Genomic DNA, 21,979 nt, shown 5'->3' on the forward strand with positions numbered 1-21,979 from the left:
TGGTTCTTGGAAGGTGTGGTCCTGGTGGCCCACCTTGGCTCTGAAGAGAAAAATCTCTGGGGATGTGTGCAGCTCGCAGTTAAGGGATAATCACTCCCCACTACCAAGACTTGAATATTACTAACAGACCTATGGACCATCCTTAGAAATGTCTCAATAAGAAAGGGAAGCTAGCAGTTAGGGATGCATATGCAAAGGGAAGGTACATCCTCCACTATCACCATCAGGTAACTGCCAAGACTTTATGGAAAATATCAGATAATCCGTCACCAGCCCAACTTAGCCAATTTAGGCTAATTATGTCGCCGGGTGGCTTTATTCATTACTTGAGAGCCATAAAATCATCATAAGTCACTTTTTAAGTTTTTTTTTCAGGAGAGAATTAAAGTAACGAAAAAGTAATCGCCTATATTTTTTCAGGTGGGCTAACTACCAAATTAGGTGCCATGGACGGAGGCGACTAGCAAACATACTTTACTGTGAAATTTCTTTTATTAACTATTAAATAAAATCCAAGGCCTAAGACTGGGAATCGAACCCTGTACCACAATACTATTAGCTTCACAGGTCTCGCCTTTAACCGCTCGGCTACCGTGGCGCCTTCTCGGCATTTTGGTTAAGATCAAAGTGTAGTACCAGTTTATTTTCAGGAGAGGATTATTTATAATGTTATTCAACGTTGCTAGTGATTTTTATCTATTTAAAGAACACTCCATATATCAGTTTCTAAGCAAAATGGCAATTATAAGATAGAATGTCTCAAAAGAACTATGAATTTTGTACTGTAATAACTTATTACCCAAAAATAAGCATTTTATTTTTGGACTTACGATAGTATGGCTCTCAGGTAAAGATTTGTGGTCATAAAGGAGCAAAATTTGACCAACTTATAATTTTTTTTTCATCACGTTTAAATAAGAAACGCTGGAGGAGCGAATTAAAATTTTAATTTGACGTTATCCAATCAAAAAATAGATAGAAAACAACGTCTATAAACAAAACTAAACACCCATGTGAAGAGATGATTCTTTAAAAAAAAAGATAAGATAAAAAAAATAAACTAACACAAACATCAGGTTTTACAACTTGAGGCCCACTTTAAACTCAAAAAACACGCAACAATTTTGTCCATCCCTACTGCAAAGAGGTCTGTGACCAGTTCGACCTTGCTAGGTTGCCGAATATTATAAAGATAACTTGCGGAGGAGACAGGTTTGTTTTATTTTTTATTTTTTTACTTTTTCTTTTTTGTGTTATAGACTCTCTCGCTTCCACTTGTTGTGGCCTACAACCGGTATCTGGCTGATGTTAAATAATATTTAACATCGAATACCAAATCCTGTTGAACTGGTACAAGGTAATTGCTTACATTACTAGCATAAAAAGTTTACTATCAGGATGTATATTGTTTATAAGATAACATTACATATTTATTTTGCAACGTTTCGCTTTTATTCTCTTAGTTACAACATTAATAAAGCCTTAAATAGCAATGATGGAAATTTAGTAGAATATTATGCAGAATACAAAGCGTCTGGATAATTGAAACTGAAAGAAGTCAAAGCATTCAAAATTTCTCAACCATACTCTTGAAACTTAAGAAAATAAAAATTAATCATGCCGAAAAACGGAAGTGGGTAATTAAAAAGAGGAACAGTGATTATACACCGGAAGAAAACAAATACACTTTTCAAAAATTATTGTTCCATTCTTACAACTACGTATTTTTTTAATTTATTAGTTATGGTACACCAGCGCTAGATACGCCATTAGTAATAATGAAAATAACTGACACCACTACAAACTCCACTAATTGAGGAGAGAAGTTACCCAGTGATAACACTTCCTAAGTCGTCTCCCAGGATTAGCTACTCTCTTCAGAAGAGAGAGAACCACAGGCTGATTTTAATCGTCTGGGAGGATGATCTGGATGGTGATGAGATGATAAATGGCGGACAAGAGGATTGAAATGAGAATTATAAGTTCTGATGAAAACTTTTACGAGGGTCGTTTGAAAAGACCGTACAAAGTCAGAGAGATAGCACCACTGGCGCGTATCGAGGTTATGTTTAGTTAGTAGCATCTCTTGGAAGAACACACACCAAGTTTCAGCCAGATCGGTCTATTTCTTTGTGTTTGGCATTCGTTTGAATCGAGGAAGTCGAGTGATTTTCAAAAAATGGACGAAAAAGAATTTCGTGTGTTGATTAAACACTACTTTATGAAAGGCAAAACGCCTCAGGAGACTAAAGAGAAGCTTGATAAACATTATGGTGAATCTGCACCTTCGATTAGAACAGTTTATAAGTGGTTTCAAAATTTTCAGAGTGGCCATATGGGCACAAGTGACGCTAAACGTTCTGGACGCCCTGTTGAGGTTACTACTCCAGAAATCATTGATAAAATAATCCATGATATGGTGATGGATGACAGAAGAGTGAAGGTGCGTGAGATTGCTAGTGCTGTGGGCATCTCGAATGAACAGGTACATAATATTTTGCATCAACATTTGGACATGACAAAGCTATCCGCAAGATGGGTGCCGCGATTGCTCACGCTTGACCAAAAACGAAATCGTGTGAAGTGTTGCAAGGGAATCTGCGCCAAAAAAGGCGAAGACCGTTCCTTCGGCCGGAAAGATTATGGCGACTGTCTTTTAAGATTCGCAAGGAATAATCCTCATCGACTATCTGGAAAAGGGTAAAACTATTACAGGTGCATATTATTCATCGTTATTGGACCGTTTGAAAACCGAGCTGCAAGAAAAACGCCCACGATTGGCCCACAAAAAAGTCCTTTTCCATCACGACAACGCACCAGCTCACACCTCAGCAGTTGTGGTCGCAAAATTAATGGAAATAGGGTTCCAACTCGTTTCACATCCCCCCTATTCACCAGACTTGGCTCCCTCGGACTACTATTTGTTCCCCAATATGAAGAAATGACTGGCGGGAAAAAGATTTTATTCAAACGAGGAGGTGATTGCAGAAACGAATGGCTATTTTTCAGACTTGGACAAATCCTATTATTCGGAAGGGATCAACAAACTAGAGCAGCGTTGGACGAAGTGTATAAGCCTAAAAGGAGACTATGTTGTAAAATAAAAAAGGTTTACCCCAAAAAATTAAGTAGTTTTTATTTTTGCACGGACTTTTCAAACGACCCTCGTATAGCGAGTTCGTGCAACCTGTACGTATTTTTTTTTAAATTATAATTTGTTAAAACGTTAAATTACTCTATCTTGACACTTTTGAAGGGAGCGTGCCTCAGCCGTCTGCCCAGAATAGTCCCAAAAAAATAAATTTTCTAAAAAAAAAAAAAATGTTAGTAATAAAAATACTCGAGATCAGTTGCGGGGAAACCACAATAAAAGTTTAAGATTCGTTTTAGTCAAGAAATGCTTCTTAGGGTTAGAGGTTTTAGAGTTAATACTTAATTGTAAATAAGCAAAAGGACCGTAAATAAAACCGAAATGGCACTTCAAATAGGAGCGTTTCCAAACAAGCCACGCTGAAGCATCGAATTTAATTCAAAATTTTAAATAACGATAGTTAAGATGCGGTACCAATGAAAGAACACATTAGATGTAGCCAATCTTCCCTGACAAGTACCCTATCTCCCAGAAGATACCCTAACTCGCTGACAAATACCCTATCTCCCTGATAAATACCCTATAATAATAATTGTAGACCATCATGAGTACAACGTGTTTACAAAGTTTTCAAGAAAAAAACTTTGAAGATATTATTTATTATTTTTTTTTTTTTAAAAAAAATCTCATCGAAATATGAAGTTTCATTTTCCTGTATTTTTATTGTCCTAGTGACCTACAAAACAATCAACACAACCAATTTTTCTGTATGAGGGGACCCTCAAAAAACGGTTACTTCCACAATAAATACATTTTGAAAAATTTAACAAGATCGCTGTATTTTGCTTATCTAAGTAAGAAGAGACAATATGCATCTTTCGTGGCCAAAAAAGATGCCATTAGTATTATTAATAATAATAAGGGAATAGTGGAGAAGTAGACCACTGTTACAAGAAAACATATGTCCACACACGTATGTTTGTAACACCTTTGTAAATTATATGGCGAACTCTTGTCTGTCAGTCGGACGTTACCACCATTTCCGTAATATATCTTCCTCACTCTAACACGCACATAAAAAAAAAACAAAAAACAAATAGTCGAGAAATGCAAAAGAAAGTCAACGTGAACACATTTTTTATTACAGGGTCATTGTACACATCACTTCCTTTTTTTATAAAATACAAATCATGACATGATATCCGGTTTTAAGGTTAGTGGCATACCTTTATCATTTTTTAAGCTATTTTATTTCTATTTTAATTTCGAAATAGTAAATTAAAAATTGAGGTTACCGTACAAATAAGATTTAAAATCAACTTGTAGCTTTACTAATACAGCAGTAGCGTACCACGAGCCGAGGTGAAATGATTCTCCGTCAAAGAAAATACAAAGGTAAATTGATTTTGAGTAATAAAAGGTAAAGTATTTGAATAATAATAATTTTAAACCACTTTTCACAAGATCAGCCCACTCATTTCCGGTCACCATTTTCCTTTTGCCCAATCGAAAAGAAAATGATGGTTGTTGTGAAAAAGGCGCCATAAGTTTGTTCTTGAGTGGTGAGTGGTTACTAAAGTCCGCCATTATCTCTTTTGATAATACCTTTTTTTCGCCTCTTGATAGCCTATTTTGAAGCCTATCTACAAGTTTACAGAGGTAGAATTGCTCTGATTTCAAGTATTACACCATTTACATTGAATATTTATTCAAAATGATATACAGTTTTTAGGTTGTTTCGTTAAGTTTACAGTATATGTAAAGTAATGCCTACTTTTTTTCTGGCGGGCTTTACCTCCAACTACCAAATTATCTAGGAAAAAGGCAACTAGCAAACATAATTTACTAACAACCCTATAACTATTCTATCGGACAGTTTTAATAAATTCTCGCATTAACCTTTAAATAAAATGCAAGGCAGGAATTCGAACCCACTAACCAACAATTCTGCTTAGTTTTGTGGGTCTTGCCTGTAACCGCTACCGTGGCGAAGTCGGTCAATGTACTTAAATTTACCATTGTTGATCATACCACAGACGACAGGATACAGGCTAGACCCGTAAAGCTAAGATGTATTGTTGGTTTAGTGGGTTCGATTCCCCTGGTCTAGGCCTTGGATTTTATTTAATGGTTAATATGAGAAATTTACATTAAAGTATGTAAGGCGGTTATAGGCTAGACCCGCAAAGCTAAGATGTATTGTTGGTTTAGTGGGTTCGATTCCCCTGGTCTAGGCCTTGGATTTTATTTAATGGTTAATATGAGAAATTTATAGTAAAGTATGTTAGGAGGTGATAGGCTAGACCCGCAATGCTAAGATGTATTGTTGGTTTAGTGGGTTCGATACCCCTAGTCTAGGTCTTGGATTTTATTTAATGGTTAATTTGAGAACTTTACAGTTTCCGTTTGCTAGTCGTATCCGTCCACGACATCAAATTTAGTAGTTGGACTTAAAAGCCCATCTGAATAAACGGACGTTACTTCAATCTACCTTTGTTTTTCACTAATTTACCGTCTACATTCTATTTCAGCTGACAAGCTTCAGGTTATGATTTATGTAAAAATATCAATAAATTATTCACTTTTCACTACATTGTGGTAAGATATATCCTTTACAAAATGAACATCTAGACCTAGCAACAAGCTTGTCCCAGATCCATGCTACACACAATCTAGAAATCACACTCGGGCATGTTCTTGTGGAGACTTAGAAGGTGGCCTAACTATTCCCGAAGGCAAACCAACCATCCTCCTCCCACACAATAGATCATGGGTACTCCACCATCATCATTGCCAATACCTCGACCAACACGAAACCTTTCCTCAACTCGTGAGGCTGGAGACAGAACTCCAGCGGGTTGACTCACGAACCCGTGGTACCATTTCGTAGAGAGAATATGTCTAGAAATCACACTCGGGCAATGAAATTCTTTTTTTTAACTCTCTTATTTCATTTAAAACTTAAAGCAGAGCTTTAGTTTCCTACTTCCATTGTTGATCATACAGCCAAACTAATTTACTGTCCACATTCTTATCTCAGTTGGCAACACTATTATACTTCATCATAATTAAAAGTATTGCTAGCTGCCATTCACATCATTGCAAGCAAAACTCATTCACAATGCCCCACAGCATTACATAATTTTGTATTTAACCATTTCTTGACGGTGAATGTACCATTATCTTCTATATCCTGTCACTAGCCGCTATCCTTTCCAGACATTGGAATCGTTAATTTCTAATTTTATTGTCAATAACCAAGTTTGTGAGGAATGCTGACAAAGCTATTTATGGTTCTGAATGGTTTAGAAAGCGACTTTAAAAAAAAAATAAAATAAAATAAAATCTACGTCTTGGAACTTCCGTTCATTCACGTGCCAATTTTCACTTTATTCCGATGGTTTATTTACTTATCATGTTATTATAATTCGTTTTATTGAAAACAGTACGTGTATATTAGTTATTGACAATCAGGCTTTTATTAACTTTTAGTAAAATTGTTTTATTGTAGGAGATAGTTTGGATTTTATTTTAGAAGAGCTATACGTAGATCAAAGCTAGCTCTAAACGAGTTTTAAAAGTACAAATTACACGAAATATTTTACAGTTTTTCGTTTTGTCTGGTAATACACTTTTAAAATGCTTCTGGCGTGATAACTTAAAAACTTATAAAAACAAAAGAAAAACTATTTACAGTATACGAGGGTCGTTTGAAAAGTCCGTGCAAAAATAAAAACTACTTAATTTTGGGGGGTAAACCTTTTTTATTTTTCAACGTAGTCTCCTTTTAGGCTTATACACTTCGTCCAACGCTGCTCTAGTTTGTTGATCCCTTCCGAATAATAGGATTTGTCCAAGTCTGAAAAATAGCCATTCGTTTCTGCAATCACCTCCTCGTTTGAATAAAATTTTTTTCCCGCCAGCCATTTCTTCATATTGGGGAACAAATAGTAGTCCGAGGGAGCCAAGTCTGGAGAATAGGGGGGATGTGAAACGAGTTGGAACCCTATTTCCATTAATTTTGCGACCACAACTGCTGAGGTGTGAGCTGGTGCGTTGTCGTGATGGAAAAGGACTTATTTGTGGGCCAATCGTGGGCGTTTTTCTTGCAGCTCGGTTTTCAAACGGTCCAATAACAATGAATAATATGCACCTGTAATAGTTTTACCCTTTTCCAGATAGTCGATGAGGATTATTCCTTGCGAATCCCAAAAGACAGTCGCCATAATCTTTCCGGCCGAAGGAACGGTCTTCGCCCATATGGCCACTCCGAAAATTTGGTGCTATCTCTCTGACTTTGCACGGACTTTTCAAACGACCCTCGTATCTTATATTATCTTCGAAAAATTAGAAAAACAAAATGGACACCAGTAATTTTCAAGCACATGCAAAATCCTAAAAATAGAATAATAATATAGTACTTTCACTCCAAATAATTGTAAAAGTAGATTACAATAAATTACTTTTATGCCTTACTTTTATAAAAGTGAAATTTTTCATGAATTCAAAGAATTTATACGTTCTATTGTTATAGAAATTTATTTGTATAAATATATCTTACATTTCTTAATAGATTCTCTGAAGAGGGGGGATTCAATTTTATGGAAGAATGGGATGGTCGCCTGAAAATGGGGTTCGTTTCGAAACCATGGTCCATAGAGACGAGAAGCGTAAAGCTAAGATGTAATGGAATGCTGCGCGTTCTATATTCTATTCTAGACTCCTTATTTTATTTACTATCGAAAGTATTGTACCAAGTCAAAAAATTCAATCGATTTTTTGGCTATTTCTCTTTTAAAGTACTCCCAATTAAGGGGAGTATTTGTTATCGTGCCAAATTTTTCATGAATAATTTTTACGCGCCTGTAATCATCATCTGAAAAGTGTTCAACAAAACGTATGTTGAAAATTTGGTTAAGTTCCGCCAGTGATGGATATATTTTGACTTTTATCCATTATAGTACGTATGTTTATCATGTACACATAATTCGGTTTCGGACTTACACCTATTTTCAGAGGTGTATTATTCAATTTAGTGCAAAGATTTAGACTTAGCAAGGAAGTACAGTATGAGACCGAAACAAAAGTAAAGTCAAAATCTCTACATCAAATAGATTAATTTATCTCTGATGAAAAATTAAAGTTCGAAACCAATGATGCATTCATTAAACAAGCATCATGGATAAAATGCAACGATGAATAAAATTAATGATTAAAATTAGGTTATTTTATGATGAGAACCATTGCACTTTGCGCTAAATCTATTAGACAATCTACACTGCAAAGATATGCAGAATTTGGTCTCACAATTATTCCAAATCTGTTCTATTATCTAACTTCCCTAATCTTTTTTTTGTATGTGAAGTTCTGGACATTGGTCACCACCCCTTTAGATACCTAAACCTAAAGCTTTTGAACTGCAGAGATAAATTACTCAGGACCAGCAAAGAGTAAAAAAAATAAAAGTCTTGTCACACTAGGCCTCTGCTAGTCAAGACAAATGGTACAATCTCTTAGCGATCCTTTCGGTAACTGTGGGTCACAGGTTTTTGACGAGGACTACTATTATCTTCACAGAATAGAGATGTTGATTAAAGTAGAACCCTTGTACAGGCTGTGCCATTAAAAAAGAGGATAGGAGTTTCATGTAAGCCAGCGTTGCAATCAGTATTCTGCGACCTGAGATCTTTTAAAGACCAAAAGAGAATATATTCGCCAAACGGGTTAAAATCTGGAGCCCTCTTAGGGTGGAAGGCTTTATCACTCGACCTTTCAAGGAATTAGTATAATAATCCTCTTTAACTGCAGTACTTTGAGGAACAAATCCGAACGCGGCCATCATAAATATATATCTACATTAATTAAATACTTGAAAGTCCAACTCATCAATCTTGAAGCTTTTTTTACGTTTAAAAAAAACTTTGTACTTTTAAGAATTGTTCTAAGTTAGAACTTCAACTGAATACTTTTTTATTATGTTTTGTTTTGTTTTTAATTAACTTTCTACCGGCTCTAGTCAGTTAGTTCAATCTTACACAAAATAGAAATTTTTTAAATCCAATCTAGAATAATATCCGACCGTTTCTAAGTGTAATTACAAACCGCAGCGCGCAACTCTAGCCAGAACCGCTAGTTTGGACAGCACCTCCAAAGCAACGGTACTATTTCCAAGACGGGAACTGTGAGGCTGGTCTGTTCGGACTGCGTGTCCACATGTGAGTATGTGCGTGCAAAATAGCATTACAATTAGGTAAGATTACTCGAGAAGCCTTATCAATCTTACACGGGGGCTGTCCTTAAAATACCTACAATATAAAACACGGCTGTTTCCCTACTTAAACAATATAAACACTTTAATTATAATTTCTAAGACGTTTATTGGTTAAGGATTAGTTCTAGTAGGAGAATCGCTTAACTGTAGCAATGGCAATTTAAGTTAACCCTTTTACTGCATAGCTTTTTGTTGGATTTTTTCGACTACTTTGATAGCTTTTGACCGAATTGAAAATGACAAACAAATTTTAAGAAATGCATTAATAATAATATGGAATTAGTAATTAATCTAGTTTGTTAATATTAAACGTTAATGTTGCTTTCTTCAATTACATTGTTAATCTAGATCAGTGGTTCCCACCTTTTGATGGCTAAGGACCATTTTAATATTTTTGTTGTTAGCAGGGACCACAAGGTTCAATTTCACAGTAAACTACTTTTAGATTTTAAAAACAAACTTCAATTAACACTGTGATTATGTTTTCAGTTCAATATTAATGTGCATTTTGAGCTTGCATTTTCTTTACAAGATGGGGTAATCCTGGGATTGATGAGATTGCTCAAAGCTACACGCAATTATTTGCTTTTAATCGAGTCTTGGACTTGTTTTTTAGGAGCTCTAAGCTCGCTCGACGTCCCACTCACCGCACCGTCGCCGCACACGCGGCTGCATGTCAAATAAATATATTATTATTTTAAAAATGTTAAATGTTTCGCGGACCATATTTCAGTTCTTGCGGACCACAGGTTGGAAACCACTGATCTATAGATGTTCTTCCAACAATTGTATTTGTCTATTATAAAATAGATATGCATGCATATTTTTAGTTGGTAATAAAACTTCTTTATAAGTAATCAATTAAATTAAAGTTTTAAAATTAATGAATTATAATTAAAAGTATTATTTATTTGATATTAACTTGTGCTCACGTAAGACGAATTCAAGACTGAAATTTCGTTTTAACTCCGTAATTCAAATTACAACAGCAAAGGGCCAACTTTCCCTAATTCTTCCTTAATGTGCGAGTGAATGTGATGATTATTCAGTATAAAGATAAATCGCAAGAATAATTTGGAATAGAGTTAAAATGAAATGCCTTTTTAATACTAACTACGATGATGTGATACATCTTTTATTATTCTAACAGACAAAATATTTTTTGGGTGATAAAAGGCCAGCACAAGGGTCTGTGTCATCTAACAATACATTCTAAAAAATATGATACTAGAAGTATGAATAAAATTTGGGTACTAGCTGATTTGTGTACCTTTTGGCGTTTAATCAACCCCTATACTTAACTTTTTAAAACTGTAAGTTTTTGTTAAGGATATATGATTAGAATCAAACGTGATTGTCTTCCATTATTTCTAAAATTTACTGAGAATTTTTACATTTATTTTGTACCACCATTTACTCTCATCATTCCAGGACCAATTCTTGTTATGACTACAACGCCGAATTAGAAAATTCGTGAAGGATGTGATAGAAAATCCCAATACCTTTTAAGTTCATTTCAGAAAAAAACTGTTCACAAAAATTGGGAGATGAGGGATCTTCGATTAACTCATGGGCCAGATCAGATCTTATACAAAACAATCTTGCCAATATAAATTCAATAAATTCTCTAAATTAGTAACTTTTAAAACCATCTTTAACTTAATTTATTTTTAAAGTGCAGATTTAGGAAAACGGACAGAAAAAATTAAAATAACAGCTAACTGAACGAAAATAATGAGAACATTTAATTTAAAGTAGCCCATCTTATTTTTTTTTTAAGTGGGCCACCATTTAATTAGTTGTCAATTAATTTAAATATATCAACAACATCTGTATGGATGATTTCAAAATGATAAAAAACATATGAGAAAAACAACGTGCTAAAGTCACACGTATAATTATTGCCCAGCCACGTGATAGTTATTCAAAGTGCGCACAATATTTGTAACTGTATTTATTATTATTAAACAAAAAATGTTTAATACAAGAAATTAAAGAGATTAAAAAAAAAATTAAAGATATTCAACAATCCCAATATCCATAATTAATGAGAACTTATTGAAGCCAAAACAATTTTATTAATAAAGAAATCTCATTATGATGCATAATTAAAAATAAAGCAGCCGAATAAATTTAAAAAAAAAAATATGTTTATATAAATAAAATGCGTTATTTTTATTTATTACGATTAACTGGCAAGCCAGGTGTTAATGAAATTGTTTAAATATCTTCTGTGATTGCAAAGAGATATCGTGGGCAGAGGTTGAAGACAATATACGAAGGTCGTTTGAAAAGTCCGTGCAAAGTCAGAGAGATAACACCACTGGCGCGTATCGAGGTTATGTTTAGTTAGTAGCATCTCTTGGAAGAACACACACCAAGTTTCAGCCAGATCGGTCTATTTCTTTGTGTTTGGCATTCGTTTGAATCGAGGAAGTCGAGTGATTTTCAAAAAAATGGACGAAAAAGAATTTCGTGTGTTGATTAAACACTACTTTATGAAAGGCAAAACGCCTCAGGAGACTAAAGAGAAGCTTGATAAACATTATGGTGACTCTGCACCTTCGATTAGAACAGTTTATAAGTGGTTTCAAAATTTTCGGAGTGCCCATATGGGCACAAATAACGCTGAACGTTCTGGACGCCCTGTTGAGGTTACTACTCCAGAAATCATTGATAAAATCCATGATATGGTGATGGATGACAGAAGTGTGAAGGTGCGTGAGATTGCTAGTGCTGTGGGCATCTCGAATGAACGGGTACATAATATTTTGCATCAACATTTGGACATGACAAAGCTATCCGCAAGATGGGTGCCGCGATTGCTCACGCTTGACCAAAAACGAAATCGTGTGAAGTGTTGCAAGGACGGTTTTTCAGCTGTTCCAGAAGAATCCGCAGGACTTTAAGCGTCGTTTCGTCACTGTAGATGAAACATGGATACATCACTACACTCCTGAGACCAAAGAACAATCTAAACAATGGGTTACCAAGGGGGAATCTGCGCCAAAAAAAAGGCGAAGACCGTTCCTTCGGCCGGAAAGATTATGGCGACTGTCTTTTGGGATTCGCAAGGAATAATCCTGATCGACTATCTGGAAAAGGGTAAAACTATTACAGGTGCATATTATTCATCGTTATTGGACCGTTTGAAAACCGAGCTGCAAGAAAAACGCCCACGATTGGCCTACAAAAAAGTCCTTTTCCATCACGACAACGCACCAGCTCACACCTCAGCAGTTGTGGTCGCAAAATTAATGGAAATAGGGTTCCAACTCGTTTCACATCCCCCCTATTCTCCAGACTTGGCTCCCTCGGACTACTATTTGTTCCTCAATATGAAGAAATGGCTGGCGGGAAAAAGATTTTATTCAAACGAGGAGGTGATTGCAGAAACGAATGGCTATTTTTCAGACTTGGACAAATCCTATTATTCGGAAGGGATCAACAAACTAGAGCAGCGTTGGACGAAGTGTATAAGCCTAAAAGGAGACTATGTTGAAAAATAAAAAAGGTTTACCCCAAAAAATTAAGTAGTTTTTATTTTTGCACGGACTTTTCAAACGACCCTCGTACGTACTAGTAAAAATTATTTAAGGCGATGTGCGTTGGCGATGAATGAGTTCAAGATGATTTCCTCCCGCCCTCAAATATTTAGCTTAGATGCAACGGGATGACCGGCCAAAAACTTTGTTCAACTCGTAACACGTTACTGAATCAATTTTTAGATTTTTTCCCTTCGATTTCCTTTAAAGTAATTGTTCAAGTGTAGGTCTATTACTTTTTACTTGGAGAAATTCAATTTAGTGCACTTCTAGGAGAATTGCAGTTATTATTATATTAGAACCAATAATCAAACGATAAACTGGGTGACTATATATGTATGAAAGGTGTTGACCGTTTAAATACAATAAAGGAGAGCATGCCCATTGTTGGACGATAACTGTTTACGCATGGCGGTTATGTTCGTGACCAGCATTGTTTTTTTAGTATGACATACTACACCTCTAGACACTTAGCACACAGGTGTAGTAGCTCTTCTTTATAAGCTGAGGTTATGCCGGAAGTAAGGCTATAGAACAAGAAGGTTTGGTTTAACTGATTTTTTTTTTTTGTCTTCTTCTAATAATAAATAAAAAGGTTTAACGGACAGTCTGCATACTCGCTGAATACCATCACCAAAAGCCTTTACTTCTAAAGACGTTGAATACACTATCAAGAATCTACCTTCTAGAAAATCTCCAGGATACGATCTCATTACTTCTGAAATTCTCTGCCACCTACCCAAAAAAATAAGGTATCATTTATCTCATCTACATTCAAAACTCTGTCCTTAGTAACATCACTTCCACTTTCCTGGAAGTATTCAGTGGTGCGAATGAAATTTCGAAACCTGGTAAACCTGTTCACCTACCCTCATCCTATGACCAATCAGCATACTGTCAACTATAGGGAAAGTTCTTATGAAAAACTGTTACTTATGCGTATTAAACCCATATTATAGCCTGGCCTTTGTAGGTTCTGTCAGGAGGAAGAGGAAATGGCACTGCATGTGTTGGAAGGGCTTGTCTGGCTTCACGGGGAGGAAAAAAACCAAGGCCTGCAAGCTATACCCAGGAGCCACTCTCCAGAATTAAGAGTCTGATTAAACGGACGGGTCTGGAGGGCGAGTTCTAGAGTAGTGGGAGCCACAATAGATCCATTGGGTCGCGGTGGTGTAGGCCTTTAAGGCTACCCTAATAGAATCTATCTATCTATATATCTAACCACATATTATCGGAGTTTGGTGTTATACCAGACCATCAATGTGGCTTCAGGAGTCATCATAGTACTGTACAACAATGTCAACGGGTTGTTGATGCTACTGTTTCAGCATTGGAGAAAAAGCAATACTGTTGGGTATACCAGCCCTTCGATCGTTCTACAATCCTATCTTTCAGATAGATTCTTCCAAGTAAGTACTCGCTCAGCAACCTCTCTCAACAGTGGGGGCGGGAGTGCCTGAGGGAAGGATACTTGGCTTCTACACTACTCCGTACATATGCAGACGACACAGCCATACTAGCCACAAGTACACACCCTTCATCAGCATCATACAAATTACAGACACACTTACAGTAAATAGAATCCTGCGCAAAGAAGTGGAGGATTAAAAATGAACCCACAGCATGCCACGTTTACTCTCCTGTCCACCTGTCCTCTTCCTTGTACAGATCTGGTGCACTACCTTGGGCTCTACAAAGACAAACGACTCACATGGAACCGACACACTAGACTTAAAAGAAAAGCAATCACAAAACGTACGAAACTTATGTACAGACTACTTGGACAACGCTCCAAATTGCCAATTGAACTCAAACGTTTAATATACAGTACTATCCTCAAACCTGTGTGGATATCCGGAGCTGTGAGGTCCAGCAAAACCTACAAACATACGGACTGTACTGATATTCCAACCAAAACTACTCCGACAAAGAAGTCTGACGCTCCTTTCTACGTGACTAATCTTTCTCTATACGATAATCTCAACATCCCAATCGTAGAAACAATTTGCCAAGACAAAATACTACTAGCTCCATATTTTTAATAATTATCTGAATATCTTATTTTAATTTTTATGTAAATTGATTAGGAATAACATTATCCTTGATTTAAACATTCATATACAGAATTCATCACAATAAAAACAAAGTATCAACTGAGTGGGCTTCCTTCCTACGTTCAATATCCCAACGTCTTCATTAAAGGAAACATTAATTAAAGGTAAAATAAAATAATTTTTACAAAAAGAAAGGGTAAAGATTAGCAACAAACTGCAACAATACGTACTACAAGAAGTAACAACCAATTTATAAGAAATAACGCTGATGAAAAATACCCGCAGTGCTGGATAATTTCGTTGATTTTATATCCCTCATAGCATGCATGTTCAAGAAAAAAAGTCCATTACAAGTTGGACTGTAAAATTTAAATATAAAACCAAAATTGATCAACCATATCTTATAAAAAAAAAAATCTAAAAAAAAGTCTGTGTGTAAGTGAGTCGTGGCCTTTTGATCTCTCCTCTATAACCTCGGCCAGCATTACACTATATGCATTTATTATACAGCCGCACTAAGCATTTGATCAACTATTACAACACATTTCAATTTTTTTTGTTTATTTCAGTGATGCCATTATACAAGACCGTACACCAAGGGTGCTGCAGTTCGTGCGGCTCCCAGGGACTTAAATTGTTCAATGAAAATCTCTACGTAATGGACGTAGCCAAGATTTATGTCAATGCAAGACATATTCAGCTGCTGAGCAGGTAAAGGGTAACACGTTCATAAAGGAATCAAAATGAAGATATTTTCAAAATTTTCCTTTCATTTTTGAAAATGATTTGAGAGATTAGACGTACTGTGACCCTCTGGTACGCAGGTTAGACACTGCAGCACCCACAGATCATGGAACAACTCACACATAATTAAATTACGCAATTAAAACTTGTGGTGAGGAAAACCAGCGAATGGATCCTTAGAAATAGGGAGATTTGCATCTTTTTGGGGACAGCCAAGCTGCACTGAAGGCCCTTATTTCCTTCAGAACTGCCTTTTCCCTGGTTTGGGATTGTAAAATGGTCCTAGAACAACTGGCTGGGCACAATAAAGTTCGGCTGGAATGGGTTCCAGGTCTTGTAGGGATTAAAGGGGAATGAAACAGCGAATCAGCTGGCCAGAAACGGAGCTAACACCTCCATTCATTGGCTCGGAACCTGTCCTGAGGATCATCAAGGATGCAGTTGAGAGTCTAGATCTGGAGAGAGCATGAAAAGAACTGGGTGATGTGTCCTGGGGTCAAACACAGTAAGAGTATATCTTGACTATGTAAACAAAGTAGCCAAAGAGACTCTGTGCTTGGATGGAAATCAGATTACTCTGATTACAGGCCTATTCACAGGGGCATGGTAGCTTCAGGAAGCATCTGTACAAGGTGAGGGCTTATTAACTCGAAACCGTTGTGCAGATTGTGTCAAGAAGAGGAGGAAACGGCCTCTCACTTGTTCGAATGCGTTGCAATCGAGCGATTGCACTCTAAAACCTTTGGATCTTTGAAGAACTAGTAGGGGAAGTCCTCAACCTTCTTAATAGGTTTCGCCTACTAGATCCAAAAAGAGAGAGCACAATAAACCTCTTTTGGTTGCGGTAGTAATAAAAGAACATTAAGTTAATAAGTGCGTAGTTCAGTAATATACGGTGTGTTCAAAAAGTAACGGGAATTTTTAAATTTCGCGGGTTTGGAGAGTCTGATTGTAAAATTTTTTTTATTATTATGTTGGTACACATGCCCCTGAAGTACGATAAAATTTTCAGTAATATTCATTGTTTACTTCTTAAGTGGCAGCCGTTAAGGTTAGACGTGTTTTTCGAGCTTGGCGATTTTTGTTTGTTAAAAAAAATGGATCAAAGAATTTGTATTAAATTTTGCGTAAAAAATGAAATAAAGTGTAATAAAGTGTGTGAAATGTTAATAAAGGCATATGGTGAGTCTGCTATGAGTAAAACAAGGATTTACGAGTGGTATAAGCGTTTCCAAGATGGCCGCGAAAACGTTGAAGATGACGAACGACCTGGACGTCCAAGCACATCAACAACCGATGAAAACGTGAAAAAAGTGAAAGAAATGGTTATGAACGATCGCCGAATCACAATCAGAGAAGTCGCTGATGATGTTGCCATATCAATTGGCTCATGCCATGAAATTTTTTCGGATGTTTTGGGCATGAAACGTGTGGCAGCAAAATTTGTTCCAAAATTGTTGAATTTCGAACAAAAACAGCGGAGAATGGAAGTTGCTCAAGAGTCACTCAATGAAGTCGACAACGATGCGGATCTACTGAAACGTGTTATAACAGGTGACGAAACATGGGTTTACGGATATGATGTCGAAACTAAGGCTCAATCGTCCCAGTGGAGGCATTCTGGATCGCCAAGACCGAAAAAGGCTCGACAAGTGCGGTCGAATGTGAAGGTTATGCTCACTGTGCTCTTCGATTTTAATGGCATAGTGCATCATGAATTCTTGCCACAAGGTCAAACAATCAATAAGGAGTACTACCTACAAGTTCAACGCCGTTTGCGTGAAGCAATCCGAAAAAAAACGCCCGGATTTGTGGCAAAACAATTCATGGATTTTGCACCACGATAATGCACCTGCTCACACTTCATTGCTTGTTCGTGAATTTTTGGCCAAAAACAAAACTTTAACGATGCCCCAGTCTCCATATTCGCCAGACATGGCTCCATGTGACTTTTTTCTATTTCCAAACATAAAGAGAACATTAAAAGGCCGTCGTTTTACAAGCATAGATGACATTAAAAGCGAATCGCTGAAAGAGCTGAAAGCTATCACAAAGATCGAGTTTCAGAAGTGTTTCGAGGATTGGAAAAAGCGCTGGCACAAGTGTATTGTATGCGAAGGGGACTACTTTGAAGGCGACAATATTAATGTAGATGAATAAATAAATATTTTTTTCAAAAAACGAAAATTCCCGTTACTTTTTGAACACACCTCGTATTTGCGAAATAAAAAGATATTGCAAAACATTTATTGCAGGGAAGTAAGTGTCAATGATCAAGTTCATGAGACAATGTAATCAAAGAAAGAAACAAGAAACTGGAAGACCAACTACTTTCTGTCACCATGATTACTGAACTACTTGCATACCTATCGCCTATCGCAGTTATTTGAAAGATATTTTTCCGGAAAAGGAACAATACTTGTTCTCAAGATCAACAAAAGAAAGTATTCTTACTAAAAAAAATACAAAGTAGCTACTTCACCTTATTAAGGACTAGTTCTAACCTTTTATAAATGTCACATAAAAACTACCTTTCTCTTCTAACAAATCACAAGTTTTTTTAAAAATTGAAATTGATCAAATGAGATGATACGCAAAAACAACGGATGGGGATAAACAGTACCGGAGTTTTTTTTGTGAACAAAACTTACTCCTGAACTAATTTAACCAAAGGAAGAAGCTGTTTAATCAAGAAACTTCAAGCAGTTTTTGGAGATAACATACTTCCTAAGGCAGACGTTTCTCTACGTATACAGATTCATCATGCAAGCGACAGCAGGATAATTAAACCTATAATTAAAATTCCGTAAAAGATATTTTACTAAATAAAAATCAACCAGTGTAACCTAACCTAACCAAACACTTATTTGTATTTTTATTTAACAGGTGAAAGAAATTCTTAAAAATGTGAGGTGTACAGTTTAATTTATCTACAAAAATATATTTCCAAAATAAAAATGAACCTAAACGAAACCGGTCTAACAAAGAACAGATCCAAGGTCGAGCTTTATCCAGCCCAACAACCCCACTTAATAATAACTTCTTAGAATAAGAAGATCAAAGAGAAGAGCAGGCAGATGCTGGTGTTGTAAGATGAACTGAAAGGTTGGAACTTAGCTGTTCTAACTAGTCCCCATTTTTTTTAAATATACAATTCTTTGTTGAATGATGGATGTAAGGAACTTAACCTAATGACTTGTATATTTCTTATAGATTTCAAGTGTCAGTTGGTAATACTAATGAACATGGACGCCAGGCAATTCTTTCGATTAATATCTAAAAGGTCATGGCCTTTAATCAAATCAAATAGTAGCTTCTGACAAGAATTTGTCACAGTCTTTGGATTAATAAAACGCTGTGAACTGAGGCGGTTGAAAGGCAAAGGCAAGGATAAGTACCATGGCAGGCCCTTATTATGAGCAAAAAAAGAACGCAGCATTATAAGGATTAAAAATCTCCCTTAATTACCTTCCAGTTCTCTTGTCCAAGAATTTATCTATTCACAAAATTATTGAGAATCATTTCTTCTTTTTGATCCCAAGTAATTTAAGTTTTTAGTAAAACTCTAACCGACCGCCTCCTGAAGCGATGCGTGCTCCTAAAGTTAAGAAGAAGTGAAAGATGTTCTTTAACAGAAACCTACTGCCCAGCATTAGTTTCAAAATTGAATTTTGGTGATACTAGTTATGGAAGCATAATAGTTAATGATGAATTATAGGTACTTCGATTAACAAAAGTAATAGTTCAAAGAAAAATTGTTTGGGTACGTTCAGTCTTAGATCCCACAGGGGAGCTTCACAATTAAGAATATTACTCCTCTTAAATGAGAGTGGTTAGCACACTGATACTCCCACACAGATTCTAATCCAGTTACCGGCCCTTACTGTTATGAAAGAACCCTGCCTGAGGCCGATAATGCTATGAAAAAAGCTCCGGGTTTACTCTTAGATGTTGACGTGCCTTAAATTAAAAAAACATAATAATAATAATACACAGGGAAGGGATTAGCTATGCGGTTAACGTATTGGATTCCCATGCGGAGGTCCCGGGTTCGAATCCAGGTGCTGGCCCTTAAATGTTTTCTTCCTAGGAGCTTCTTACAGCTCACTGTCCGGTGATGGACCGTCCGGAGGCCGGCAGTGCACTGAAAAAAAGCTCCGGGCACCAATAACTTTAGATGTTGACGCGCCTTAAATGATTAAAAAAATAATAATAATAATACACCTCAAAAAGCCACCAGAAAAAATGGTTACGTATCCGCTTTTCTTCAAAACACAATCTGACCTATACTTCATACAAAAACATACGAGAAATTTGTTTTACTGGTGAGGGATATCCTGCAACTGGTAGTAAATGATTGCGACCATAAAAGATATTTCCAGGTTCGGTCAATTGCAAACATGCTTTGCACTAAGTTAACGTTCAGCTTTTCACTTCCTATTTGACTGAAGAAAAGTTTGAAGAAGTAGATGGCATTTAATTTCCTTTTAGATTCATTGACAAAAAACAAAATAGTACCAAAATTTCCAATAGTTCTGTCTCCATTTTGCAGATTCCTTATTTATGAAAGTTAGAAAAAAAATAAGTTAAATGAAGTTTTATATATAAACACTAGAACTATATTTTAATTAATAAAATAATCAAGCAAACAATCAGTCAACTAAGGTCGACAATAACATAGGAGAGGTTAAACTTCCTATACTGTTATAAACAAAAAGGAACATTTGGTTAAATCCGTCAAGAGATTTTATATATTTTAATTACCAAAAAAACCAATCACGTGTTTTAAAAAAAATTATCAAATGCAACCAACAATAAAGATAAATAAAACTAGATTATGTAAATGTAACAGCCGTTTGGTGATCTATCCGTCCAGTGATTGCTACAGAAATGTAGCACTCGATCAAGGTTCGCATCTAACCGAATTGAAATCTCTTTACACTTCATTTACTTTGTAAATGTAATTCACCACAAAAATATTCCAGTATTAAAGTTTGCTTTCTTTCTGATTTCTTGAACTGCATTCAAAACAATCTAAATTAGCTATTCCGTGTACTAAAAAGAAGATATATTTAAATTATTATCCACTTCAGAAAAATATTTATCAGTAATACTTCAGATTTATAAATAATTAGAATATTTCTCAAATGAACAACATCATCTGGCAGCATTCTTAAAAGAATAAATCAGATGATAAATTCTCTATAGCTGAAGACCATAATTCGAGAGAAATATGATAATTTAAGAGGAAAATACATTAAGGAAAAACTAATAAAACTATTTTTATCAAAAACGACATTTATAACCTACCTAAAATTTAAAAGTAAAAAATGCGATACCATTTTGTACAAAAAGTTGTTTTGTATTACCTTTACCTTCAGCGATAATGAAATATGTATAGCAACGAACAAATGAGTAGCCAAAATTAAATTGAAAAACAAATTATGTAATTATTTCTTATTTTAAGGTAATTTCGTTTTTATGTCAGACTAAGCAAAGACCCTTAAATGTATGATTTGAAATGTGAAGTCTTTCTTGGGCTGAAACTTCTTTCGAAAAGTATCAAGTTCAAAAAGGTGAAGTTATATCAACTGAATTCCTAATAAATAAGACAATTTTGTTTAGTAGAATACAAAATGACCAACTAGAACACCAATGAAACTACTTATCAATTACATCAACAGAATTAATCTAAACTTACCATTACAGAAACTCATCTCTAGTAATAATGTTCTCTTGTGACACAATTAACTATTAAATAATTTAAATAATAGGTAAACCACTTGACTAAAATAGTAGAATAAAAATTTGTGAACTAATACGCTCAACACTGCATGGAACGTTGCCACCTGACTGACTTAACAAAGGTGACAACATGAGGCTTTGCGCATCACCTACTGCGCATACCTACAAGAGAAAGCTTTAACTGCAACATTTGGATTACAAACTACAAAATATTTTTTGATTGTAATTTTTTTTTTTTAGTTTCATTGTAAATTAATAATACGTATAAAAATAACTTAAAAGATTAGCAACATTTAATTATTAATAGAGGAAATGAATATATTCGATAAAATCTATCCTCTGATTTTGATTTATTCAACTCAAACGTTTCGAACTGAAACGTTTTTTAAATAACTGATTTTACAATTATTAGGTAGTCCCTAAGGACATTCCAATTAATTGTGCAATCATTAAAATTCATTAATTAAGTAAAGTACTTTAGTTTAACGGCATCATTCAATTACTGTTCATTATTTTTGGTAACTGATTC

General features: G+C 35.5%; 1 protein-coding gene across 2 annotated transcripts in view; it reads right to left on the reverse strand.

The window, feature by feature from the left end:
- The window catches only part of conu (Rho GTPase-activating protein conundrum), a 169,196-nt gene extending 147,624 nt beyond the window's left edge, over positions 1–21,572 (reverse strand). For both annotated transcript variants that reach the window (XM_074136890.1, XM_074136891.1), the window contains exon 1: positions 21,407–21,572. In XM_074136890.1, the coding sequence (XP_073992991.1) occupies positions 21,407–21,409 (3 nt within the window). In that variant the 5' untranslated portion in view covers positions 21,410–21,572. The remainder of the gene's footprint in view (positions 1–21,406) is intronic.
- Between the last annotated feature and the right edge of the window lie 407 nt (positions 21,573–21,979).

The sequence above is a fragment of the Rhodnius prolixus genome, unplaced genomic scaffold, assembly GCF_049639745.1.
Source record: "Rhodnius prolixus isolate KJV_2025 unplaced genomic scaffold, Rpr scaffold_5, whole genome shotgun sequence".
In the NCBI taxonomy this organism is placed as follows: domain Eukaryota; kingdom Metazoa; phylum Arthropoda; class Insecta; order Hemiptera; family Reduviidae; genus Rhodnius; species Rhodnius prolixus.